General features: G+C 42.3%; 1 protein-coding gene across 1 annotated transcript; it reads left to right on the forward strand.

Annotated features, from left to right (window-relative positions):
* Window positions 1-53: 53 nt before the first annotated feature.
* Window positions 54-21,000, forward strand: LOC139381806 (ADP ribosylation factor like GTPase 3b). The gene is made up of 6 exons (XM_071125580.1): window positions 54-129; window positions 8,065-8,208; window positions 19,471-19,587; window positions 19,728-19,778; window positions 19,882-20,067; window positions 20,169-21,000. The coding sequence occupies exons 1-6, from the start codon at window positions 127-129 to the stop codon at window positions 20,214-20,216; spliced, it is 549 nt and encodes a 182-aa protein (XP_070981681.1). The 5' UTR covers window positions 54-126; the 3' UTR covers window positions 20,217-21,000.
* Window positions 21,001-21,387: the final 387 nt, after the last annotated feature.

The following is a 21,387-nucleotide window of genomic DNA, read 5'->3' on the forward strand; positions in this document are numbered from 1 at the left end:
TAGCGAAAGTGGCTAATTGTAACGATAAATTAATTTGCTTTACGTGTGAGTTTGTGTAAAACGTCATCACGCCCTAGTAACCTCGACAGGGTCTTGGGAAGATAGATCGCTAGCTAAAGCAACAATATGGTGAGGTAAATTTACTGGGATACGTTGCTATTATAATGTATTATAATGTTTCCTCTTCAAATTACTGCCACTGTACCCTTCATAAATTGGTGAAAAATTAAGATGTTGGAAAAGCTGACTGCAGGGCCAGCGGTCTTGTTGCTCTATTGGTTTAGCTAGCATCATTATGAGATGTGCAGCCTAGTAGTATAGCTAACTAGCGAGGTAAACTCAATTGAAACTGTTGCTAGCTGCATAATTAGTTAGCTAGTTCAGTCGCTTCAGAACACTTTCCCTTTTTGAAACCACCGTGTCATCCTGAAGAGAGCGTCATTATTTCGAGAATAGTTCTCTATTTTCTGTATCCTCTTAGGGCTGGGCGACATGGCCAAAATATCATATCATGGTATTTTTCAAATTTTACGGTATTTTATGTTTTTGATTAATAAAAGTTCTACATTTGCTGTATGAGTAGTGTGTGACCCTAGGGTGGGAACACATATATTCTACATTATTTCAATGGGTCTTTCTCCATTCGGATTGTTTTATACTGTTAAATTCAACTTCAAACTAAAATAATTTCCTGCATTTCCATCAATTCTTGCATTTCCTGCACTCATTTGAGATTATTTCCACACTGCCACGATATGGGCCTTATTTTGTTGTTTTACATGACAACGAATGAAAATGCCATGGACGAGTAATTGAACAGGGTAGGATCCAAAGGGATGTAACGTGTTTCCTAGGCGACCCTATAATCTTTGGTAGTGATGGGCATTCCGGCTCTTTTCAGTGAGCCGACTCGTTCGGCTCAGCTCACCAAAATGAACCGGCTCTTTTGGCTCACAAACGGCTCTTTAAAAAAAAATGTTTTGTATTTTTTCAAGTCAAACAGTTTGCGATAATTTATCTATGATTGGTGTTAAAACAATTCTATAATTAAATTATTAAATGAAATCATACTATACCTTAACCACAATGTATTTAAAAATGCATTGGTTTGTTATGAAAAAGAATGCTATTAAACATTTGCATTTAAAGTATAACTTTTTAATGTATATGAACAAAGTGCATATAAATCTAACCATTCAAAATGAATACAATCGGGACAGCATAATAGAATATTGCACCATATCAAAGAAAAATAAATAACAATTTGCAAAACGGCAACATCCCACAAATTGAAATAAATCTAAAAAAGGATGCTATTACACGTGCATTTAAAGTAGAGGTCGACAGATTATGATTTTTCAACGCTGATACCGATTATTGGAGGACCAAAAAAAAGCTGATACCGATTAATCGGACGATTTTTGTACGTGTGTGTATAATATATATATATATATATATATATATATATTTGTAATAATGACAATTACAACAATACTGAATGAACACCCTTATTTTAACTTAATATAATACATAAATACAAATCAATTTGGTCTCAAATAAATAATGAAACCTGTTCAATTTGGTTTAAATAATGCAAAAACATAGTGTTTGGAGTAGAAAGTAAAAGTGCAATATGTGCCAAGCTAACATTTAAGTTCCTTGCTCAGAACATGAGAACATATGAAAGCTGGTGGTTCCTTTTAACATGAGTCTTCAATATTCCCAGTTAAGAAGTTTTAGGTTGTAGTTATTATAGGACTATTTCTCTCTATACTGTTTGTATTTCATATACCTTTGACTATTGGATGTTCTTATAGGCACTATAGTATTGCCAGCCTAATCTCGGGAGTTGATAGGCTTGAAGTCATAAACACTGCTGTGCTTCAATCATTGCGAAGAGCTGCTGGCAAACGTGGGAAAGTGCTGTTTCAATGAATGCTTACGAGCCTGCTGCTGCCTACCACCGCTCAGAATGCTCTATCAAATCATAAACTTAATTATAAATTAATAAACACACAGGAATACGAGCCATAGGTCATTAATATGGTCAAATCCGTAAACTCTAATTTCGAAAACAAAATTTTTATTCTTTCAGTGAAATACCGAACCGTTACGTATTTTATCAAACGTGTGGCATCCCTAAGTCGAAATATTGCTGTTACATTGCGCAACCTTCAATAATATGTCATAATTATGTAAAATTCTGGCTAAGTAATTACGGCCTTTGTTAGGAAGAAATGGTTTTCACACAGTTCTCAACGAGCCAGGCAGCCCAAACTGCTGCATATACCCTGACTCTGCTTGCACAGAATGCAAGAGAAGTGACACAATTTCCCTATTTAATATTGCCTTCTAACATGAATTTCTTTTAACTAAATATGCAGGTATAAAGATAATATACTTGTGTATTGATTTTAAGAAAGGCATTGATGATGGGTGCAACGACAGTGCTTATTTTTTGCGAATGCGCTTGTTAAATCATCACCCGTTTGGCGAAGTAGGCTGTGATTCGATAATAAATTAACAGGCACCGCATTGATTATTTGCAACGCAAGACATGCTAGTTAAACTAGTAATATCATCAACCATGTGTAGTTAACTAGTGATTATGTTAAGATTGATTGTTTTTTATAATATAAGTTTAGTGCTAGCTAGCAACTTACCTTGGCTCCTTGCTGCACTCGCGTAACAGGTGGTCAGCCTGCCACGCAGTCTCCTCGTGGAGTACAATGTAAACGGCCATAATCGGTGTCCAAAAATGCCAATTACCGATTGTTATGAAAACTTGAAATCTGCCCTAATTAATCGGCCATGCCCATTAATCGGTCGACCTCCAAAGTATAACTTTTTAAAATGTATATAAACAAAGTGCATATAAATGTAACAATTCAAAACTAATACAATCTGAACAAAATAATAGAATATTGTTCCATATCAAAGAAAAATAAATAAATGTGCAAAACTGCAGCTTCCCACATAAAACCTTAAACTGTTCCGTCTTTTCTCTCCTTTATTGACATGTTTTTTTTTATTCTACCTTTATTTAACTAGGCAAGTCAGTTATGAACAAATTCTTATTTTCAATGACAGCCTAGGAACAGTGGGTTAACTGCCTTGTTCAGGGGCAGAATGACAGATTTTTAACTTGTCAGCTCGGAGATTTGATCTTGCAACCTTTTGGTTACTAGTCCAATGCTCTAACCACTACGCTCTAACCACTGCCTGTTATAACCAGCAGCACACAGCAATGCTGACCATAATTTGCTTTTATGTGAGATTTGCATTCAGAAATGCAAGCTGCCTCACTTTCGAGGTGCTGATGCGGTCTCAGTAATTATTTGTCCCGTTTTCGAGAAGACCCTCTCAGAGGGAACGGATGTGGCCACTATGCTGAGTCTCCCTGTCATGACTTTGGTAAGCCGTGGGTAGACAGAGGCCTTGTTCTTCCACCAGCTCAGAGGATCTGCAGATCTTTGGAGGAGGGGCTACTCCAATTAGGATCGGACCTCCATTATGGCATCTGCTGAGGGATTCCTTTGTGCTGCCTCCCCAGTTGCTCTCTCGTCAAACAGCATCCAAACAGCAGACGTTTATGGCACTACTGCTGGTGCTTCTGCTCCATCTGATCCCTCTTCTTCCTGTTGCCATGGTGCCTGAGCCAGCTGACTGCTGGGGCTGTCCCTCCCTGCTGCGGAGGTTATTCTTTGAAGAGCCTCATCAATCGCTCTGGCATCACTGAAGGCTAACTTCTTAAACCTGGGGTCAAGTGCAGCGGTTTCTGATAGCACGTGATTATATTCCATTCTGTGGAACTTTCTGTCCATTAATGAACATAGGGTGTCCATCAACTCTGTCACATGTCCTGTGGTTACATTTGCTTCTCTCTCGCGGTTGGCTGTGATTTGCTGCAGACCCTTACACAGGAGTATAATTTTTGAGGCTGTCACATAGCTGAAAAGAGAGAACAGTAACTTACTAGTTCAGGTTCATGTTTTATCTACTAATACTACATTCTCATCTACTGCTCATATACATATATAATACTGGATTAAATAATGATGTAGTAATAACTGCTTACTGTACCTCTCTCCACTGATCTCCACAGTGACCTGCTCAAAGGGTTCCAGGACTCTGCACATCTCCTCCACCACCTCCCATTCCTCTTGGGTCAGAGCATCAACAGGTGCATTGACAATGGCCAGGGTAGGGATTATGGCATCCTTTGACTCAAGAAACCGCTTCAAGATATAAAATGTTGAATTCCACCTAGTAGTGCAGCCTAGGCCTCAGCTCAGGCATCCCCATCTGGCGTTGTGTAGACTTTAGTTTTTCACCACCTACTGTGCTCCTGTGGAAGTATTCCACAGCTGCTTTCACTTTGTCCACAGTGTGCTTCATCACCTTCAGAGCATCTCTTACAATCAGGTTGATTGTGTGGGCAAGACATGGATGATGGGTCCATTTTAACATTTTCATGGCTTTGGTTTAGAGGTCGACCGATTATGATTTTTCAACGCCAATACTGATTATTGGAGGACCAAAAAAGCCAATACCGAATGGAACCTTTTCAACTAGGAAAGTCAGTTAAGAGCAAGTTCTTATTTACAATGACGGGCTAGGAACCTTGTTCATGGGCAGAAGCACACATTTTTACCTTGTCAGCTTGGGGATTCGATCTACCGACCTTTCGGTTACCTGCCCAAAGCTCTAACCACTTGGCTACCTGCCGCCCCGAGTGGGCCGGACATGCCGAGAGATGATTTGGGATTGGTCTGCCATATAGCACACTTCTGTCTATTTGAGCCTGTCAGTATGTCTAGGTAATCCAACACTGCATAAGTGTTGCTCTCCACTTTCTGGAGGACTGAGTTTTGAAATCAGTGGATTTCGAGTATGATAGCTAAGGAGATTGAGAAAACAACACGTGTCTCAGGATTACATATTCAAACTAAGGGCAACCATGGCATCAGAGCGGAGACTCGTCCAACCAGGAATGATGTATTACGGGTAAGATAGTCTAGCTAGCTACATTTTTAGAAATGACACATTTCTAATTTTGACAGAAAGAGCCATTTGCTTGGCTAGCTATAGCCTAATGTTAACTAGCTAACATTGAACCTGGTTGGTTAGCTACCTGTAGATTCATGCAGGATTGTGATGTCATGAGTTGTGATTATGGTTAATTGTTTATCTAGCTAGCCAGCGAACATTAGCTGGCTGGCTCGCTAGGTAACGTTACGTGTATGACCATATTATTTGTATCTCAGCTATTTGCTTGGCTAGCTATAGCCTAATGTTAGCTATCTAACATTGAACCTGGTTGATTAGCTAAGTTACCTGCAGATTCATGCAGGGTAGTAACATAATGAGTTGTGATTGGTTCATTGTTTACCTAGCAAGCTAACGTTAGCTGGCTGGCTCGCTAACGTTACGTGTATGACCTTTATTATTTGTATCTCAGAGCCATTTGCTTAGCTAGATATAGCCTAATGTTAGCTAGCTAACATTGAACCTGGTTGGTTAGCTACCTGCAGAGCTAGCTAGCCACATGTCTTAACAAAATACTCCACTATGCAAGTAACCATTTTGGATGCGTTCGTAAATTCAGTCTGGCCATCTACTTCAGAGCACTCGTCTGTGTGCCAGAGCGCAGAATAACTGATGAATTTACGAACACTCAACACCCGTTGAATATGGCTGGTGTCAGTAAACATAGGCAAAAAAAAGCGTAACTAAATTGTTGCCAGCAGCACAGTCAGTCACCAGCACTCTGGATAACATAAACAGCCTTCCTGGTTAAGTGTGCCTTGAATTCTAAATAAATCACCAACAGTGTCACCAAAGCACCATCACACATCCTCCTCCGTGTTTCACGGTGGGGACCACACATGCGGCGATCATCTGTTCACCTACTCTGCTTTTCACAATACCGCGGTTGGAACCAAAAAATCTAAAATTTGGACTCATCAGACCAACGGACAGATTTCCCCCAGTCTAATGTCCATTGCTCGTGTTTCTTGGCCCAAGCAAGTCTCTTCTTCTTATTGATGTCCTTTAGTTGTGGTTTCTTTTCAGCAATTCAACCATGAAGGCCTGATTTCACGCAGTCTCCTCTGAACAGTTGATGTTGAGATGTGCCTGTTACTTGAACTCTGTGAAGCATTTATTTGCGCTGCAATTTCTGAGGCTGGTAACTTTAATGAACTTCTCCTCTGCAGCAGAAGCAACTCTGGGTCTTCCTTTGCTGTGGTGGTCCTCATGCGAGCCAGTTTCATCACAGCGCTTGATGGTTTTTGCAACTGCACTTGAAGAACGTTTCAAAGTTCTTGACATTTTCCTGATTGACTGACCTTCACGTCTTAAAGTAATGATGGCCTTTTGTTTCTCTTTGCTTATTTGAGCAGTTCTTGCCATAATATGGACTTGGTCTTTTACCAAATAGGGCTATCTTCTGAATACCCCCCTACCTTGTCACAAACGCATTAAGAAGGAAAGAAATTCCACAAATGAACTTAACAAGGCACACCTGTTAATTTAAATGCATTCCAGGTGACTACCTCATGAAGCTGGTTGAGAGAATGCCAAGAGTGTGCAAAGGGTTTTTGAAGAATCTCATCTTATTTCATCGTGTTGATGTCTTCACTATTATTCTACAATGTAAAGAAAAAAAAGAAGAAAAACCCTGAAATGTTTTTAACGTTTGACTGGTACTGTATATTTAGCGCCACCTCCATGGTGTCTTAAAGGAAAGATTCACCCATTTTGAATGTTATATTGTTTTTGTGCGTTTCCTAGTGATGTTCTATTGATTCCCCGGGTCATTTCAAGATTGTGTATCTAAGTTATTGGCATTCAAGCAGGCAGAAATCCGGCCTGTTTGACGTGGCACTGTGATAGTCGCTCTCACTACATTGGAAGTTAATAGGAATACTGGAAGTTAATAAGACCTTTAGATCGCGAAAATGATTTCAATACTGGCCGATGTCTTCTCTCGAATGAGCCATTGATAATCTTTTTGCGATATTCCTACCGATATTCCGATCTTTTTATTTAACGGAGCGTCTAAAACATTTTTCTTATTTGTCTGCCTGTTTAATTCAGGGTGCATAGCATGATGCCGTTGCTAAAGATATTATATCAAGGTTATAGGAATCTAATTAATTAAGGAACACAACGCCCCACCCAGCAGACTGTCGACCAATCGCGTTGATGTTGACATGATGCGTCAAGCGGTTGCTAAACTATTCGTCACGTAATCCCTTCTCAAGAAACGTGCATATTTTCTTTAAAAGTACGTAATGTTATGATTCCAAAGCTATAAGATATTACAGATAGCAGGTTAATTATCTCACATCTCGGAAAATATTTGTAATGTTGTGCTTCTTGTTGACAAAATTGTTTTCCATGTTGGGTTTTTAAACTAGCGCCCAAGACTCCCATTCACTCCTTGAAGGAGAGCGCTCCTTGTCCCAGAATCGCCCAGAATGCACCGCACGGCCCATTGATTTAGCGTGGGCAACGTTTCCCATTTCCTCAAAGTATATCTGCCGTTGCGAATGTTAGCGGCACATCTATCTGCAGGTTGAATATGGTGAGATTGTAGACCCCTAAATTGATGGTGCAGTTTGTTTAGGCTATTTTTTTTACAGATAACTAGTTACTTTACATGCTAATATTGTTGTTGGTATTATTGTGTGTAGCTACATTTGCTAGCTAGCCCGCCCATAGAGCGAGCATTGCGTTGTGGAATTTGTAGTCTATTTGAGCTGCAACAGATTATCACCACGATTTTCCATGTTGCTACCAACCTTATTATAACGCCAAAATGAAACATTTGTTCTCAAAAAATATTGTTTTCACATTGTTATTTAACACTGTAAATTAAAGTTATTACTGGTTTTGGGTGGATTTTCCTTTTAATGTAACCATGTTTGCGTTCTGAACCCTTGTAAACTAGTATAACGGTAGGGTCGGAATCTTCTGGCAAATAGCAGGTATGCTCCTCCGTTGGTCATGTCACGACTCGGGATAACCCATAATGGATTGTGTTTTGATATATTGCAGGGTTTGCTGTCAATCCTTCGAAAGCTAAAGAGCACACCTGATCAGGAGGTTCGGATCTTGTTGTTGGGTTTGGACAACGGAGGAAAGACCACGCTACTGAAACAACTGGCCTCTGAGGACATCAGTCACATCACTCCCACACAGGTAATGAGGAACACACACCTTTAGGGGAGCCTAGCATTATTTTTTTTTGCGGTAGAAGTGCAGTAATATCAAACAGTGGATGTTTTTGCTATCACTAATTACTGTAGCCTATGCTATTTAATACTGTAAACTGTACTATGATGAGAATATTCTGTGCCCCCAGTCGAATTGGTATTTATCAAGTCAAATATATTGGTCACATACACATATTTAACAGATGTTATTGAGGGTGTAGCGAACTGCTTGTGTTACTAGCTACAGTGCAGTAATATCTAACAATACACACGCATAAAGTAAAAGAATGGAATAAAGAAATATAATAAAGAAATAAAGAAATATATAAATATTAGGACAAGCAATGTCGGAGTGCCATTGACTAAAATACAGTAGAATAGAGTACAGTATATACAGTGCCTTGCGAAAGTATTCGGCCCCCTTGAACTTTGCGACCTTTTGCCACATTTCAGGCTTCAAACATAAATATATAAAACTGTATTTTTTTGTGAAGAATCAATAACAAGCGGGACACAATCATGAAGTGGAATGACATTTATTGGATATTTCAAACTTTTTTAACAAATCAAAAACTGAAAAATTGGGCGTGCAAAATTATTCAGCCCCCTTAAGTTAATACTTTGTAGCGCCACCTTTTGCTGCGATTACGGCTGTAAGTCGCTTGGGGTATGTCTCTATCAGTTTTGCACATTCCTCCTTGCAAAACAGCTCGAGCTCAGTGAGGTTGGATGGAGAGCATTTGTGAACAGCAGTTTTCAGTTCTTTCCACAGATTCTCGATTGGATTCAGGTCTGGACTTTGACTTGGCCATTCTAACACCTGGATATGTTTATTTTTGAACCATTCCATTGTAGATTTTGCTTTATGTTTTGGATCATTGTCTTGTTGGAAGACAAATCTCCGTCCCAGTCTCAGGTCTTTTGCAGACTCCATCAGGTTTTCTTCCAGAATGGTCCTGTATTTGGCTCCATCCATCTTCCCATCAATTTTAACCATCTTCCCTGTCCCTGCTGATTCTGCCACCACCATGTTTGACAGTGGGGATGATGTGTTCAGGGTGATGAGCTGTGTTGCTTTTACGCCAAAAATAACATTTTGCATTGTTGCCAAAAAGTTCAATTTTGGTTTCATCTGACCAGAGCACCTTCTTCCACATGTTTGGTGTGTCTCCCAGGTGGCTTGTGGCAAACTTTAAACGACACTTTTTATGGATATCTTTAAGAAATGGCTTTCTTCTTGCCACTCTTCCATAAAGGCCAGATTTGTGCAATATACGACTGATTGTTGTCCTATGGACAGAGTCTCCCACCTCAGCTGTAGATCTCTGCAGTTCATCCAGAGTGATCATGGGCTGAATCATTTTGCACACCCAATTTTTCAGTTTTTGATTTGTTAAAAAAGTTTGAAATATCCAATAAATGTCGTTCCACTTCATGATTGTGTCCCACTTGTTGTTGATTCTTCACAAAAAAATACAGTTTTATATCTTTATGTTTGAAGCCTGAAATGTGGCAAAAGGTCGCAAAGTTCAAGGGGGCCGAATACTTTCGCAAGGCACTGTACATATGAAATGAGTATAGCAGTATGTAAACATTAATAAAGTGACCAGTGAGTCCATGTCTTAAGGCAGCAGCCTCTAAGGTGCAGAATTACATAGTGATGGCTATTTAACAGACGAATGGCCTTGGGATAGAAGCTGTTTTTCAGTCTCTCGGTCCCAGCTTTGATGCACCTATACTGATCTCGCCTTCTGGATGGTAGCGGGGTGAACAGGCAATGGCTCAGGTGGTTGATGTCATTGATGATCTTTTTGGCCTTCCTGTGACATCGAGTGCTGTAGGTGTCCTGGAGGGCAGGCAGTGTACCTCCGGTGATGCGTTATGGGTACCGCACCACCCTCTGAAGGGCCCTGCGGTTGTGGGCAGTGCAGTCGCCGTACCAGGCGGTTATGCAGCCCGACAAGATGCTCTCAATTGTGCATCTGTAAAAGTTTGTGAGGGTCTTAGGGCCAAAGCTACATTTCTTCGGCCTCCTGAGGTTGAAGAGATGCTGTTGCGCCTTCTTCACCACACTGTCTGTGTGGTTGGACCATTTCAGGTCGTTGGTGAAGCTTTTCACCTTCTCCACTGCAGTCGGGTTGACGTGGATACTGGGGTGCTCCATCTGCTGTTTCCTGAAGTCCACGATCAGCTCCTTCGTTTTGTTGACGTAGAGGGAGAAGTTATTTTCCTGGCACCATTCCGCCAGGGCCCTCACCTCCTTCCTGTAGGCTGTCTCATCATTGTTGGTAATCAGGCCTATTAATCAAATAAAAGCTTTTTCTTTTGTCATGTGCGCTGAATACAACCGGTGTAGACCTTACAGTGAAATGCTTATTTACAGACCCTAACCAACAGTGCAATTTTTAAGTAAAAAAAATAGGTATTAGGTGAACAATAGATAATTAATGAAATAAAAAACAACAGTAAAAAGACAGTGAATTATAACAGTAGTGAGGCTATATACAGGCACCGGTTAGTCGGGCTAATTGAGGTTGTACGTGCATGTTGGTATGGTAAACAGAGAGTAGTAGCAACAGTGTAAAGAGGGGTTGGGGGGTGGCGGGACACAATGGAGATAGTCCAGGTAGCCAATGTGCAGGGACACCGGTTAGTCGGGCTAATTGAGGTAGTATGTACATTATTGTATAGTTAAGGTGACTATGTGTATATATGGTAAACGGAGAGTAGCAGCAAGCTCTCAACCTGCTCCACTACAGCCCCGTCGATGACAATGGGGGTGTGCTCGGTCCTCCTTTTCCTGTAGTCCACAATCATCTCCTTACTCTTGGTTACGTTGAGGGATAGGTTGTTATTCTGTAACCACCCGGCCAGGTCTCTGACCTACCTATAGGCTGTCTCATCATTGTTGGTGATCAGGCCTACCACTGTTGTGTCATCGGCAAACTTAATGATGTTGTTGGAGTCATGCCTGGCCACGCAGTCGTGGGTGAAGAGGGAGTACGGGAGGGGACTGAGCACGCACCCCTGAGGGGCTCCAGTGTTGAGGATCAGCGTGGTAGATGTGTTGCTACCTACCCTCACCACCTGGGGGCGGCTCGTCAGGAAGGCCAGGATCCAGTTGCAGACGGAGTCGTTTAGTCCCAGGATCCTTAGCTTAGTTTAGAGCTTTGAGGGTACTATGATATTGAACGCTGAGCTGTAGTCAATGAATAGCATTCTGATGTAGGGGTTCCTTTTGTCCAGGTGGGAAAGGGTAGTGTGGAGTGCAATAGAGATTGCATCATCTGTGGATCTGTTTGGGCGGTATGCAAGTTGGAGTGGGTCTAGGGTTTCTGGGATAATAGTGTTAATGTGAGCCATTACCAGCCTTTCAAAGCACTTCATGGCTACGGACGTAAGTGTTACGGGTCTGTCATCATTTAGTCAGGTTGCCTTTAGTGTTCTTGGGCACAGGGACTATGGTGGTCAGCTTGAAACATGTTGGTATTACAGACTCAATCAGGGACATGTTGAAAATGTCAGTGAAGACACCTGCCAGTTGGTCAGCACACACCTGGAGCACACTTCCTGGTAATCCGTCTGAATGTTGACCTATTTAAAGGTCTTACTCACGTCAGCTATGGAGAGAGTGAACAGCTGATGCTCTCATGCATGTCTCATGCATGCCTCAGTTGCTTGCATCGAAGCGAGCATAGAAGTGATTTAGCTCGTCTGGTAGGCATGTGTGACTGGGCAGCTCGCGGCTGTGCTTCCCTTTTGTAGTCTGTAATAAGACGAGTGTCTGAGCCGGTGAAGTACAATTCAATCTTAGCCCTGTTTTGGCGCTTTGCCTGTTTGATGGTTTGTCGGAGGACATAGCAGGATTTCTTAAAATCTTCCGGGTTAGAGTCCCCCACCTTGAAAGCGACATCTCTACCCCTTAGCTCAGTGCGAATGTTGCCTGTAATCCATTGCTTCTGGTTGGGGTATGTGTGTACAGTCACTGTGGGGACATCATCGATGCACTTATTGATGAAGCCAGTGACTGATGTGGTGTACTCCTCAATGCAATCGGAAGAATCAGGGAACATAATCCAGTCTGTGATAGCCATGCAGTCCTGTAGTTTAGCATCTGCTTCATCTGACCACTGGTGCTTCCAGCTTTAATTTTAGCTTCTAAACAGGAATTATGAGGATAGAATTGTTGTCAGATTTACCAAATGGAGGGTGGGTGAGAGCTTTGTACGCGTCTCTGTGTGTGGAGTACAGGTGATCTAGACTTTTTTTTTTTTTATTCCTCTGGTTGTGCGTTTAGCATGTTGATAGAAATTAGGTAAAATTGATTTAAGTTTCCCTGTATTAACTTATGGCTGCAATCCCGTTAAGGGGATAATTGTCATCAACAACCGCTGAATTGCATAGCGCCACATTCAATGAATATTTCTACAAATATTTATATTCATGAAATGACAAGTGTAATATAGGAAAACACAGCTTAGCCTTTTGTTAATCCACCTGTCGTGAAAATATGCTTTACAGGGGAAGCAATCCAAGCGTTTAAGTTTATTTATCACTCGACAAAACATTATGTACACTTAGCATCAAGTAGCTTGGTCGCGAAAAGCAATCAAATTAATCGTTTACCTTTGATCTTCGGATGTTTTCACTCACGAGACTCCCAGTTACACAATAAATGTTCATTTTGTTCCATAAAGATTATTTTTATATCCAAAATACCTCCATTTGTTTGGCGGGTTATGTTCAGAGGTCCACAGGAAAGGGCGGTCACGACAACGCAGACACATTCCAAATAGTTTCCATAATCTCAACAGAATCATGTCAAACGGTTTTTATAATCAATCCTCAGGTTGTTTTTAAAATATATAATGGATAATATATCAACCGCAAATGTCTTTATCAGTAGGAGAGGGAAAGGTAATCGCAGCCCAAACTCGCGAGCAAAACTCATGCGACCACCTGACGCGATGTTATCTTTCTGGCTCATTTTTCAAAATAAAAGCCTGAAACTATGTCTGAAGACTGTTGACACCTTGAGGAAGCGATAGGAAAAATAATCTGGTTGATATCCCTTTAAATGGAGCAAAGGGAGGCTATGGAACATGGAGTTTTCAAAATAGAAGCCACTTCCTGGTTTGATTTTCCTCAGGGTTTCAAATCAAATCAAATCAGAATCAAATTTATTTATATAGCCCTTCGTACATCAGCTGATATCTCAAAGTGCTGTACAGAAACCCAGCCCAAACAGCAAGCAATGCAGGTGTAGAAGCACGGTGGCTAGGAAAAACTCCCTAGAAAGGCCAAAACCTAGGAAGAAACCTAGAGAGGAACCAGGCTATATGGGGTGGCCAGTCCTCTTCTGGCTGTGCCGGGTGGAGATTATAACAGAACATGGCCAAGATGTTCAAATGTTCATAAATGACCAGCATGGTCGAATAATAATAATAAGGCAGAACAGTTGAAACTGGAGCAGCAGCACAGTCAGGTGGACTGGGGACAGCAAGGAGTCATTATGTCAGGTATTCCTGGGGCATGGTCCTAGGGCTCAGGTCCTCCGAGGGAGAGAGAAAGAGAGAAGGAGAGAATTAGAGAACGCACACTTAGATTCACACAGGACACCGAATAGGACAGGAGAAGTACTCCAGATATAACAAACTGACCCTAGCCCCCCCCGACACATAAACTACTGCAGCATAAATACTGGAGGCTGAGACAGGAGGGGTCAGGAGACACTGTGGCCCCATCCGAGGACACCCCCGGACAGGGCCAAACAGGAAGGATATAACCCCACCCACTTTGCCAAAGCACAGCCCCCACACCACTAGAGGGATATCTTCAACCACCAACTTACCATCCTGAGACGAGGCTGAGTATAGCCCACAAAGACCTCCGCCACGGCACAACCCAAGGGGGGGGCGGGCGCCAACCCAGACAGGCTGACCACATCAGTGAATCAACCCACTCAGGTGACGCACCCCCTCCAGGGACGGCATGAGAGAGCCCCAGTAAGCCAGTGACTCAGCCCCTGTAATAGGGTTAGAGGCAGAAAATCCCAGTGGAAAGAGGGGAACCGGCCAGGCAGAGACAGCAAGGGCGGTTCGTTGCTCCAGAGCCTTTCCGTTCACCCTCCCACTCCTGGGCCAGACTACACTCAATCATATGACCCACTGAAGAGATGAGTCTTCAGTAGAGACTTAAAGGTTGAGACCGAGTTTGCGTCTCTGACATGGGTAGGCAGACCGTTCCATAAAAATGGAGCTCTATAGGAGAAAGCCCTGCCTCCAGCTGTTTGCTTAGAAATTCTAGGGACAATTGAGGAGGCCTGCGTCTTGTGATCTAAACCAGGCCAGAACTTGTCCGTGTAGACCAATTTGGGTTTCCAATCTCTCCAAAAGAATGTGGTGATCGATGGTATCAAAAGCAGCCCTAAGGTCTAGGAGCACGAGGACAGATGCAGAGCCTCGGTCCGATGCCATTAAAATGTCATTTACCACCTTCACAAGTGCCGTCTCAGTGCTATGATGGGGTCTAAAACCAGACTGAAGCATTTCGTATACATTGTTTGTCTTCAGGAAGGCAGTGAGTTGTTGCGCAACAGCCTTTTCTAAAATGTTTGAGAGGAATGGAAGATTCGATATAGGCCGATGGTTTTTTATATTTTCTGGGTCAAGGTTTGGCTTTTTCAAGAGAGGCTTTATTACTGCCACTTTTAGTGAGTTTGGTACACATCCGGTGGATAGAGAGCCGTTTATTATGTTCAACATAGGAGGGCCAAGCACAGGAAGCAGCTCTTTCAGTAGTTTAGTTGGAATAGGGTCCAGTATGCAGCTTGAAGGTTTAGAGGCCATGATTATTTTCATCATTGTGTCAAGAGATATAGTACTAAAACACTTGAGCGTCTCTCTTGATCCTAGGTCCTGGCAGAGTTGTGCAGACTCAGGACAACTGAGCTTTGAAGGAATACGCAGATTTAAGGAGGAGTCCGTAATTTGCTTTCTAATAATCATAATCTTTTCCTCAAAGAAGTTCATGAATTTATCACTGCTAAAGTGAAAGTCATCCTCTCTTGGGGAATGCTGCTTTTTAGTTAGCTTTGCGACAGTATCAAAAAGGAATTTTGGATTGTTCTTATTTTCCTCAATTAAGTTAGAAAAATAGGATGATCGAGCAGCAGTAAGGGCTCTTCGGTACTGCACAGTACTGTCTTTCCAAGCTAGTCGGAAGACTTCCAGTTTGGTGTGGCGCCATTTCCGTTCCAATTTTCTGGAAGCTTGCTTCAGAGCTCAGGTATTTTCTGTGTACCAGGGAGCTAGTTTGTTATGAGAAATGTTTTTAGTTTTTAGGGGTGCAACTGCATCTAGGGTATTGCGCAAGGTTAAATTGAGTTCCTCAGTTAGGTGGTTAACTGATTTTTGTCCTCTGGCGTCCTTGGGTAGACAGAGGGAATCTGGAAGGACATCAAGGAATCTTTGTGTTGTCTGTGAATTTATAGCACGACTTTTGATGATCCTTGGTTGGGGTCTGAGCAGATTATTTGTTGCAATTGCAAACGTAATAAAATGGTGGTCCGATAGTCCAGGATTATGAGGAAAAACATTAAGATCCACAACATTTATTCCATGGGACAAAACTAGATCCAGCGTATGACTGTGACAGTGAGTGGGTCCAGAGACATGTTGGACAAAACCCACTGAGTCGATGATTGCTCCGAAAGCCTTTTGGAGTGGGTCTGTGGACTTTTCCATGTGAATATTAAAGTCACCAAAGATTAGAATATTATCCGCTATGACTACAAGGTCCGATAGGAATTCAGGGAACTCAGTGAGGAACGCTGTATATGGCCCAGGAGGCCTGTAAACAGTAGCTATAAAAAGTGATTGAGTAGGCTGCATAGATTTCATGACTAGAAGCTCAAAAGACGAAAACGTCATTATTTTTTTTTTTTTTGTAAATTGAAATTTGCTATCGTAAATGTTAGCAACACCTCCGCCTTTGCGGGATGCACGGGGGATATGGTCACTAGTGTAGCCAGGAGGTGAGGCCTCATTTAACACAGTAAATTCATCAGGCTTAAGCCATGTTTCAGTCAGGCCAATCACATCAAGATTATGATCAGTGATTAGTTAATTGACTATAATTGCCTTTGAAGTAAGGGATCTAACATTAAGTAGCCCTATTTTGAGATTGAGGTATCATGATCTCTTTCAATAATGACAGGAATGGAGGTGGTCTTTATCCTAGTGAGATTGCTAAGGCGAACACCGCCATGTTTAGTTTTGCCCAACCTAGGTCGAGGCACAGACACGGTCTCAATGGTGATAGCTGAGCTGACTACACTGACTGTGCTAGTGGCATACTCCACTATGCTGGCAGGCTGGCTAACAGCCTGCTGCCTGGCCTGCACCCTATTTCATTGTGGAGCTAGAGGAGTTAGAGCCCTGTCTATGTTGGTAGATAAAATGAGAGCACCCCTCCAGCTAGGATGGAGTCCGTCACACCTCAGCAGGTCAGGCTTGGTCCTGTTTGTGGGTGAGTCCCAGAAAGAGGGCCAATTATCTACAAATTCTATCTTTTGGGAGGGGCAGAAAACAGTTTTCAACCAGCGATTGAGTTGTGAGACTCTGCTGTAGAGCTCATCACTCCCCCTAACTGGGAGGGGGCCAGAGACAATTACTCGATGCCGACACATCTTTCTAGCTGATTTACACGCAGAAGCTATGTTGCGCTTGGTGATCTCTGACTGTTTCATCCTAACATCGTTGGTGCCGACGTGGATAACAATATCTCTATACTCTCTACACTCGCCAGTTTTAGCTTTAGCCAGCACCATCTTCAGATTAGCCTTAACGTCGGTAGCCCTGCCCCCCGGTAAACAGTGTATGATCGCTGGATGATTCGTTTTAAGTCTAATACTGCGGGTAATGGAGTCGCCAATGACTAGAGTTTTCAATTTGTCAGAGCTAATGGTGGGAAGCTTCGGCGTCTCAGACCCCGTAACGGGAGGAGTAGAGACCAGAGAAGACTCGGCCTCTGACTCCGACCCGCTGCTTAATGGGGAAAACAGGTTGAAAGTTTCTGTCGGCTGAATGAGCGACACCGGTTGAGCGTTCCTACAGCATTTCCTTCCAGAAACCGTGAGAAAGTTGTCCGGCTGCGGGGACTGTGCCAGGGGATTTATACTACTATCTGTACTTACTGGTGGCACAGACGCTGTTTCATCCTTTCCTACAAATTACCCTTGCCTAGCGATTGCGTCTGAAGCTGGGCTTGTAGCACAGCTATCCTCGCCGTAAGGCGAGTACAGCGACTGCAATTAGAAGGCATCATGTTAATGTTACTACTTAGCTTCGGCTGTTGGAGGTCCTGACGAATCGTGTCCAGATAAAGCGTCCGGAGTGAAAAAGTTGAGGAGGAAAAAACAAAAATATAAACGGTAATTAAAAAGTAAAAACCGTAAATTTGTCAGGTAGCAAAACGCCTGCAATGTCATTTCTGTTATACTCACAGACAATATTTTGACAGTTTTGGAAACTTTTTAGTGTTTTCTATCCAATACTAATAATAATATGCATATCTATATATATATATCCTGCTACCTAAATATCCATGTCATCATTCATTCAGCCACGATTCTGTGAAACATAAGATGTTAGTTTTTTTTTATGCCTCGTTGGTAGGATATTCGTGATCGTACCTCGTATAATTAATTTATTGTACGTTGGCGAGTAATATTGACGGTAACGGCAGCTTCCCCACTCGCCTTCTCCGGATCCTTACGAGGCACCCCGATCTGTCCTCTGTACCTGCATCTCTTTCTCTTGCCAATAACGGGGATGTTGGCCTTGTCGGGTGTTCGCAGTATATCCTGTGCTTCCTGCTTGCTGAAGAAAAAATCTTTGTCTAACCCGAGGTGAGTGATCGCTGTCCAGAAGCTCATTTTTGCCGTAAGATGGGCAGAAACATTATGTACAAAATAAGTTACAACGTGGAAAAAACACATTAAAACTGCTGCCATTTCTTCCATCGCCAAGTTTGTAGACGACAGCTGTGGTGTACAGGAGGGGGCTGAGCGGGGCCCCTGTGTTGAGGATCAGTACTGTTTTGATAGCCTTACAGAGGGAATAACTACAGTGTTTGTATTCAACCATATTCCCAGTCATCTTGCCATGGTTAAATGCAGTGGTTCGCACTTTCAGTTTTGTGCAAATACTGCCTAGTGTCCACAGATTTTGATTTGGTTAGGTTTTAATAGTTACAGTGGAAACAACATCCGCCATACACTTCCTGATGATCTCGGTCACCGTTTGTGTATACGTACCTCAATGTTATTCTAGAGGCTACCAGGAACATACCCCAGTTCGCGTGACCAAAACAATCTTGAAGCCTGGATTCCAATTGGTTAGACCAGCGTTGAATAGACCTTAGCACGGGTACTTCCTGTTTGAGTTTCTGCCTATAGGATGGGGTGAACCAAATTAAGTCATGATCGGATTTGCCGGGGGTCGAGGAGGGCCTTGTAGGCATCCGGAAGTTGGCGTAGCAGTGGTCAAGTTTATTTAAAAAAAAAAAAATTTAAGCAGCGCGAGTACTACAGTCAAGTTGTTAATAGAACTTCGGTAGCGTTTTCCTCAAATTTGCTTTGTTAAAATCCCCAGCTACAATAAATGCAGCCTCAGGATATGTGGTTTCCAGTTTGAACAAAGTCCAGTGTAGTTCCTTGAGTGCATTAGTGGTATCGGCTTGAGGGGGAATATACACGGCTGTGACTATAACCGAAGAGAATTCCCTTGGGAGGTAATACGGTCACCATTTTGATTGTGAGGTATTCTAGGTTGTGTAAACAAAAGGACTTGAGTTTCTGTACATTATCACAATCACACCATGACCAATCATGAAACATTCACCCCCGCCTTTCTTCATCCCGGTGAGTTCTTTATTCCTGTGCGCGGTGTACTGAGAACCCAGCTGGCTGTATAGACGGTGACGGTATATCTGGAGAGAGCCATGATTCCGTGAAAGAGTATGTTAGTCATAACAGTCAATAACCTACAGAACAAGAGAAACTCATCCAGTATTAAGCCATGGAACGCCTTGATTGGCCAGTGAGTGGCCAAGCCCTCGTCACACCTACAGCTTGTTTATTCAGCGAAACCCAGCCTTGCTGCCAGCACTTAGTTTTACCATTGCATTAGTTTTGTTAAAATAGAGCCCTAACACTTCTAAACCCAAGCCCCCCCTCTCTCTCCAGGGCTTCAACATAAAGAGTGTTCAGTCTCAGGGTTTTAAGCTGAATGTGTGGGACATCGGGGGACAGAGGAAGATCAGACCCTACTGGAGAAACTACTTTGAGAACACTGATGTGCTGGTGAGTGGCTCAACCGTAGCTTCCTTTATGGGGGTATGACTTATATAAATAAATATAAATATGTGTGTGTATATATACATACACACACCACCAGTAGTGTGTGAATAATCATTTTGAATGGAGATACTACCGTATTTCAGATTTATGTCATCGACAGTGCGGACAGAAAACGATTTGAAGAGACGGGACAGGTGAGTTTTCTTTTTCTTCAGTGATGTTTGTGGGCTGTGTAATGTGCACATTCGACGTATACATACGTTTATATTAGGGACCCCATGCTGGTTTGTGTTCTAGGAGCTGGCTGAGCTGTTGGATGAGGAGAAGCTGAGTGGGGTTCCAGTGCTGATCTTTGCCAACAAGCAAGACCTGCTGACGGCTGCCCCAGCTTCTGAGATTGCTGAGGGACTCAACCTGCACACTATCCGGGACCGCGTCTGGCAGATCCAGTCCTGCTCCGCCCTCACTGGAGAGGGTGTACAGGTGAGACACCAGCCCTAACCCATCAATCTACAACAGGGGTTGGGGTCAATTCATGTTTTCACTTCAGGAAGTGACATTTTATTATTTCTGTTTCCTTTCAGGATGGAATGAACTGGGTCTGCAAGAGTGTCAATGCTAAGAAGAAGTAGCACAGCTGTCTGCTTTCTCATACACACACACACACACACACACACCCTAAGCCTGTGGGAGGACGGGTTGTACTTGTGAATGTACACACTAAACATGGACTTGAAGAAAGTTTTTAACTGCCTTGCTGGTCAATACACGTTGTTTACTAAACTACATTTCTCGCGAAAACTACAACTTCCATTGTTGCTCTTCAAAATTGATTATTTGTATTTGGGGGTACAAAGGGAAGGAAACCCATCCCAGGAGACCCACCAGCCTAACCATATCACCTCCACCCTGTTAAGAAATTCCGTCCCAGGACATTCCAGACCTTTCTACTGTCCTTCACCACAACACCAGCCTCTTCCCTCTCTCCTAGCCTCGGTACCAGTCCGTTTGTCTTATATTCCACTCCTTGTACTGTCATACTGTATGCCAAAGCATAACAGGAGTGGCAAGGAGTGGAATGATATCAAAACAGACTGTTACCCAGACTACCTCTCTCCACCTCTCATTCGATCTTTCTTTCCTCTCTTTCCATATTTTTCTTATTTGTACAGTTTGCTCAGTTTTTTATTCCATGCTCCAAGCTCTTTTCTCGCTGCAGTTCTGTTGGAAGTAGGGTATATTTTTGTAATTTTCTATTTATGGTGAAGTAGAGGGTAATTTGCTTACAAATAATAGATACGGTGTGTGGTTACTGGTTTACTAGGATGACAGGGCAACATTGTACACTGTGCTTTACTCCCCTGAGAAAAGGTTACGTGTGTTAATATGTACATTTAAAAAACGCACACACAAAAACGCTATAGGACAACTCTGAAATGGCACTCTGTTCCCTAAATAATTAACTAGTGTAGAACACAGCCCATATGAGTGTATATATATATATATATATACATATATATACATATATATCTAGTGAATAGTGTGCCATTTTGGACAGAACCTAATAAATAAAATAGAAAAAGACTACATTTTTGATGATCAATTGTATATAACTCGCCCCCATATTTTTTTATTTTACCTTTATTTAACTAGGCAAGTCGGTTAAGAACAAATTATTATTTTCAGTGACGGCCTAGGAACAGTGGGTTAACTGCCTTGTTCAGGGCCAGAACGACAGATTTTTACCTTGTCAGCTCGGGGTTTTGATCTTGCAACCTTTCGGTTACATGTCTAACGCTCTAA

The sequence above is a fragment of the Oncorhynchus clarkii genome, chromosome 23 (assembly GCF_045791955.1).
Source record: "Oncorhynchus clarkii lewisi isolate Uvic-CL-2024 chromosome 23, UVic_Ocla_1.0, whole genome shotgun sequence".
Lineage (NCBI taxonomy): Eukaryota > Metazoa > Chordata > Actinopteri > Salmoniformes > Salmonidae > Oncorhynchus > Oncorhynchus clarkii.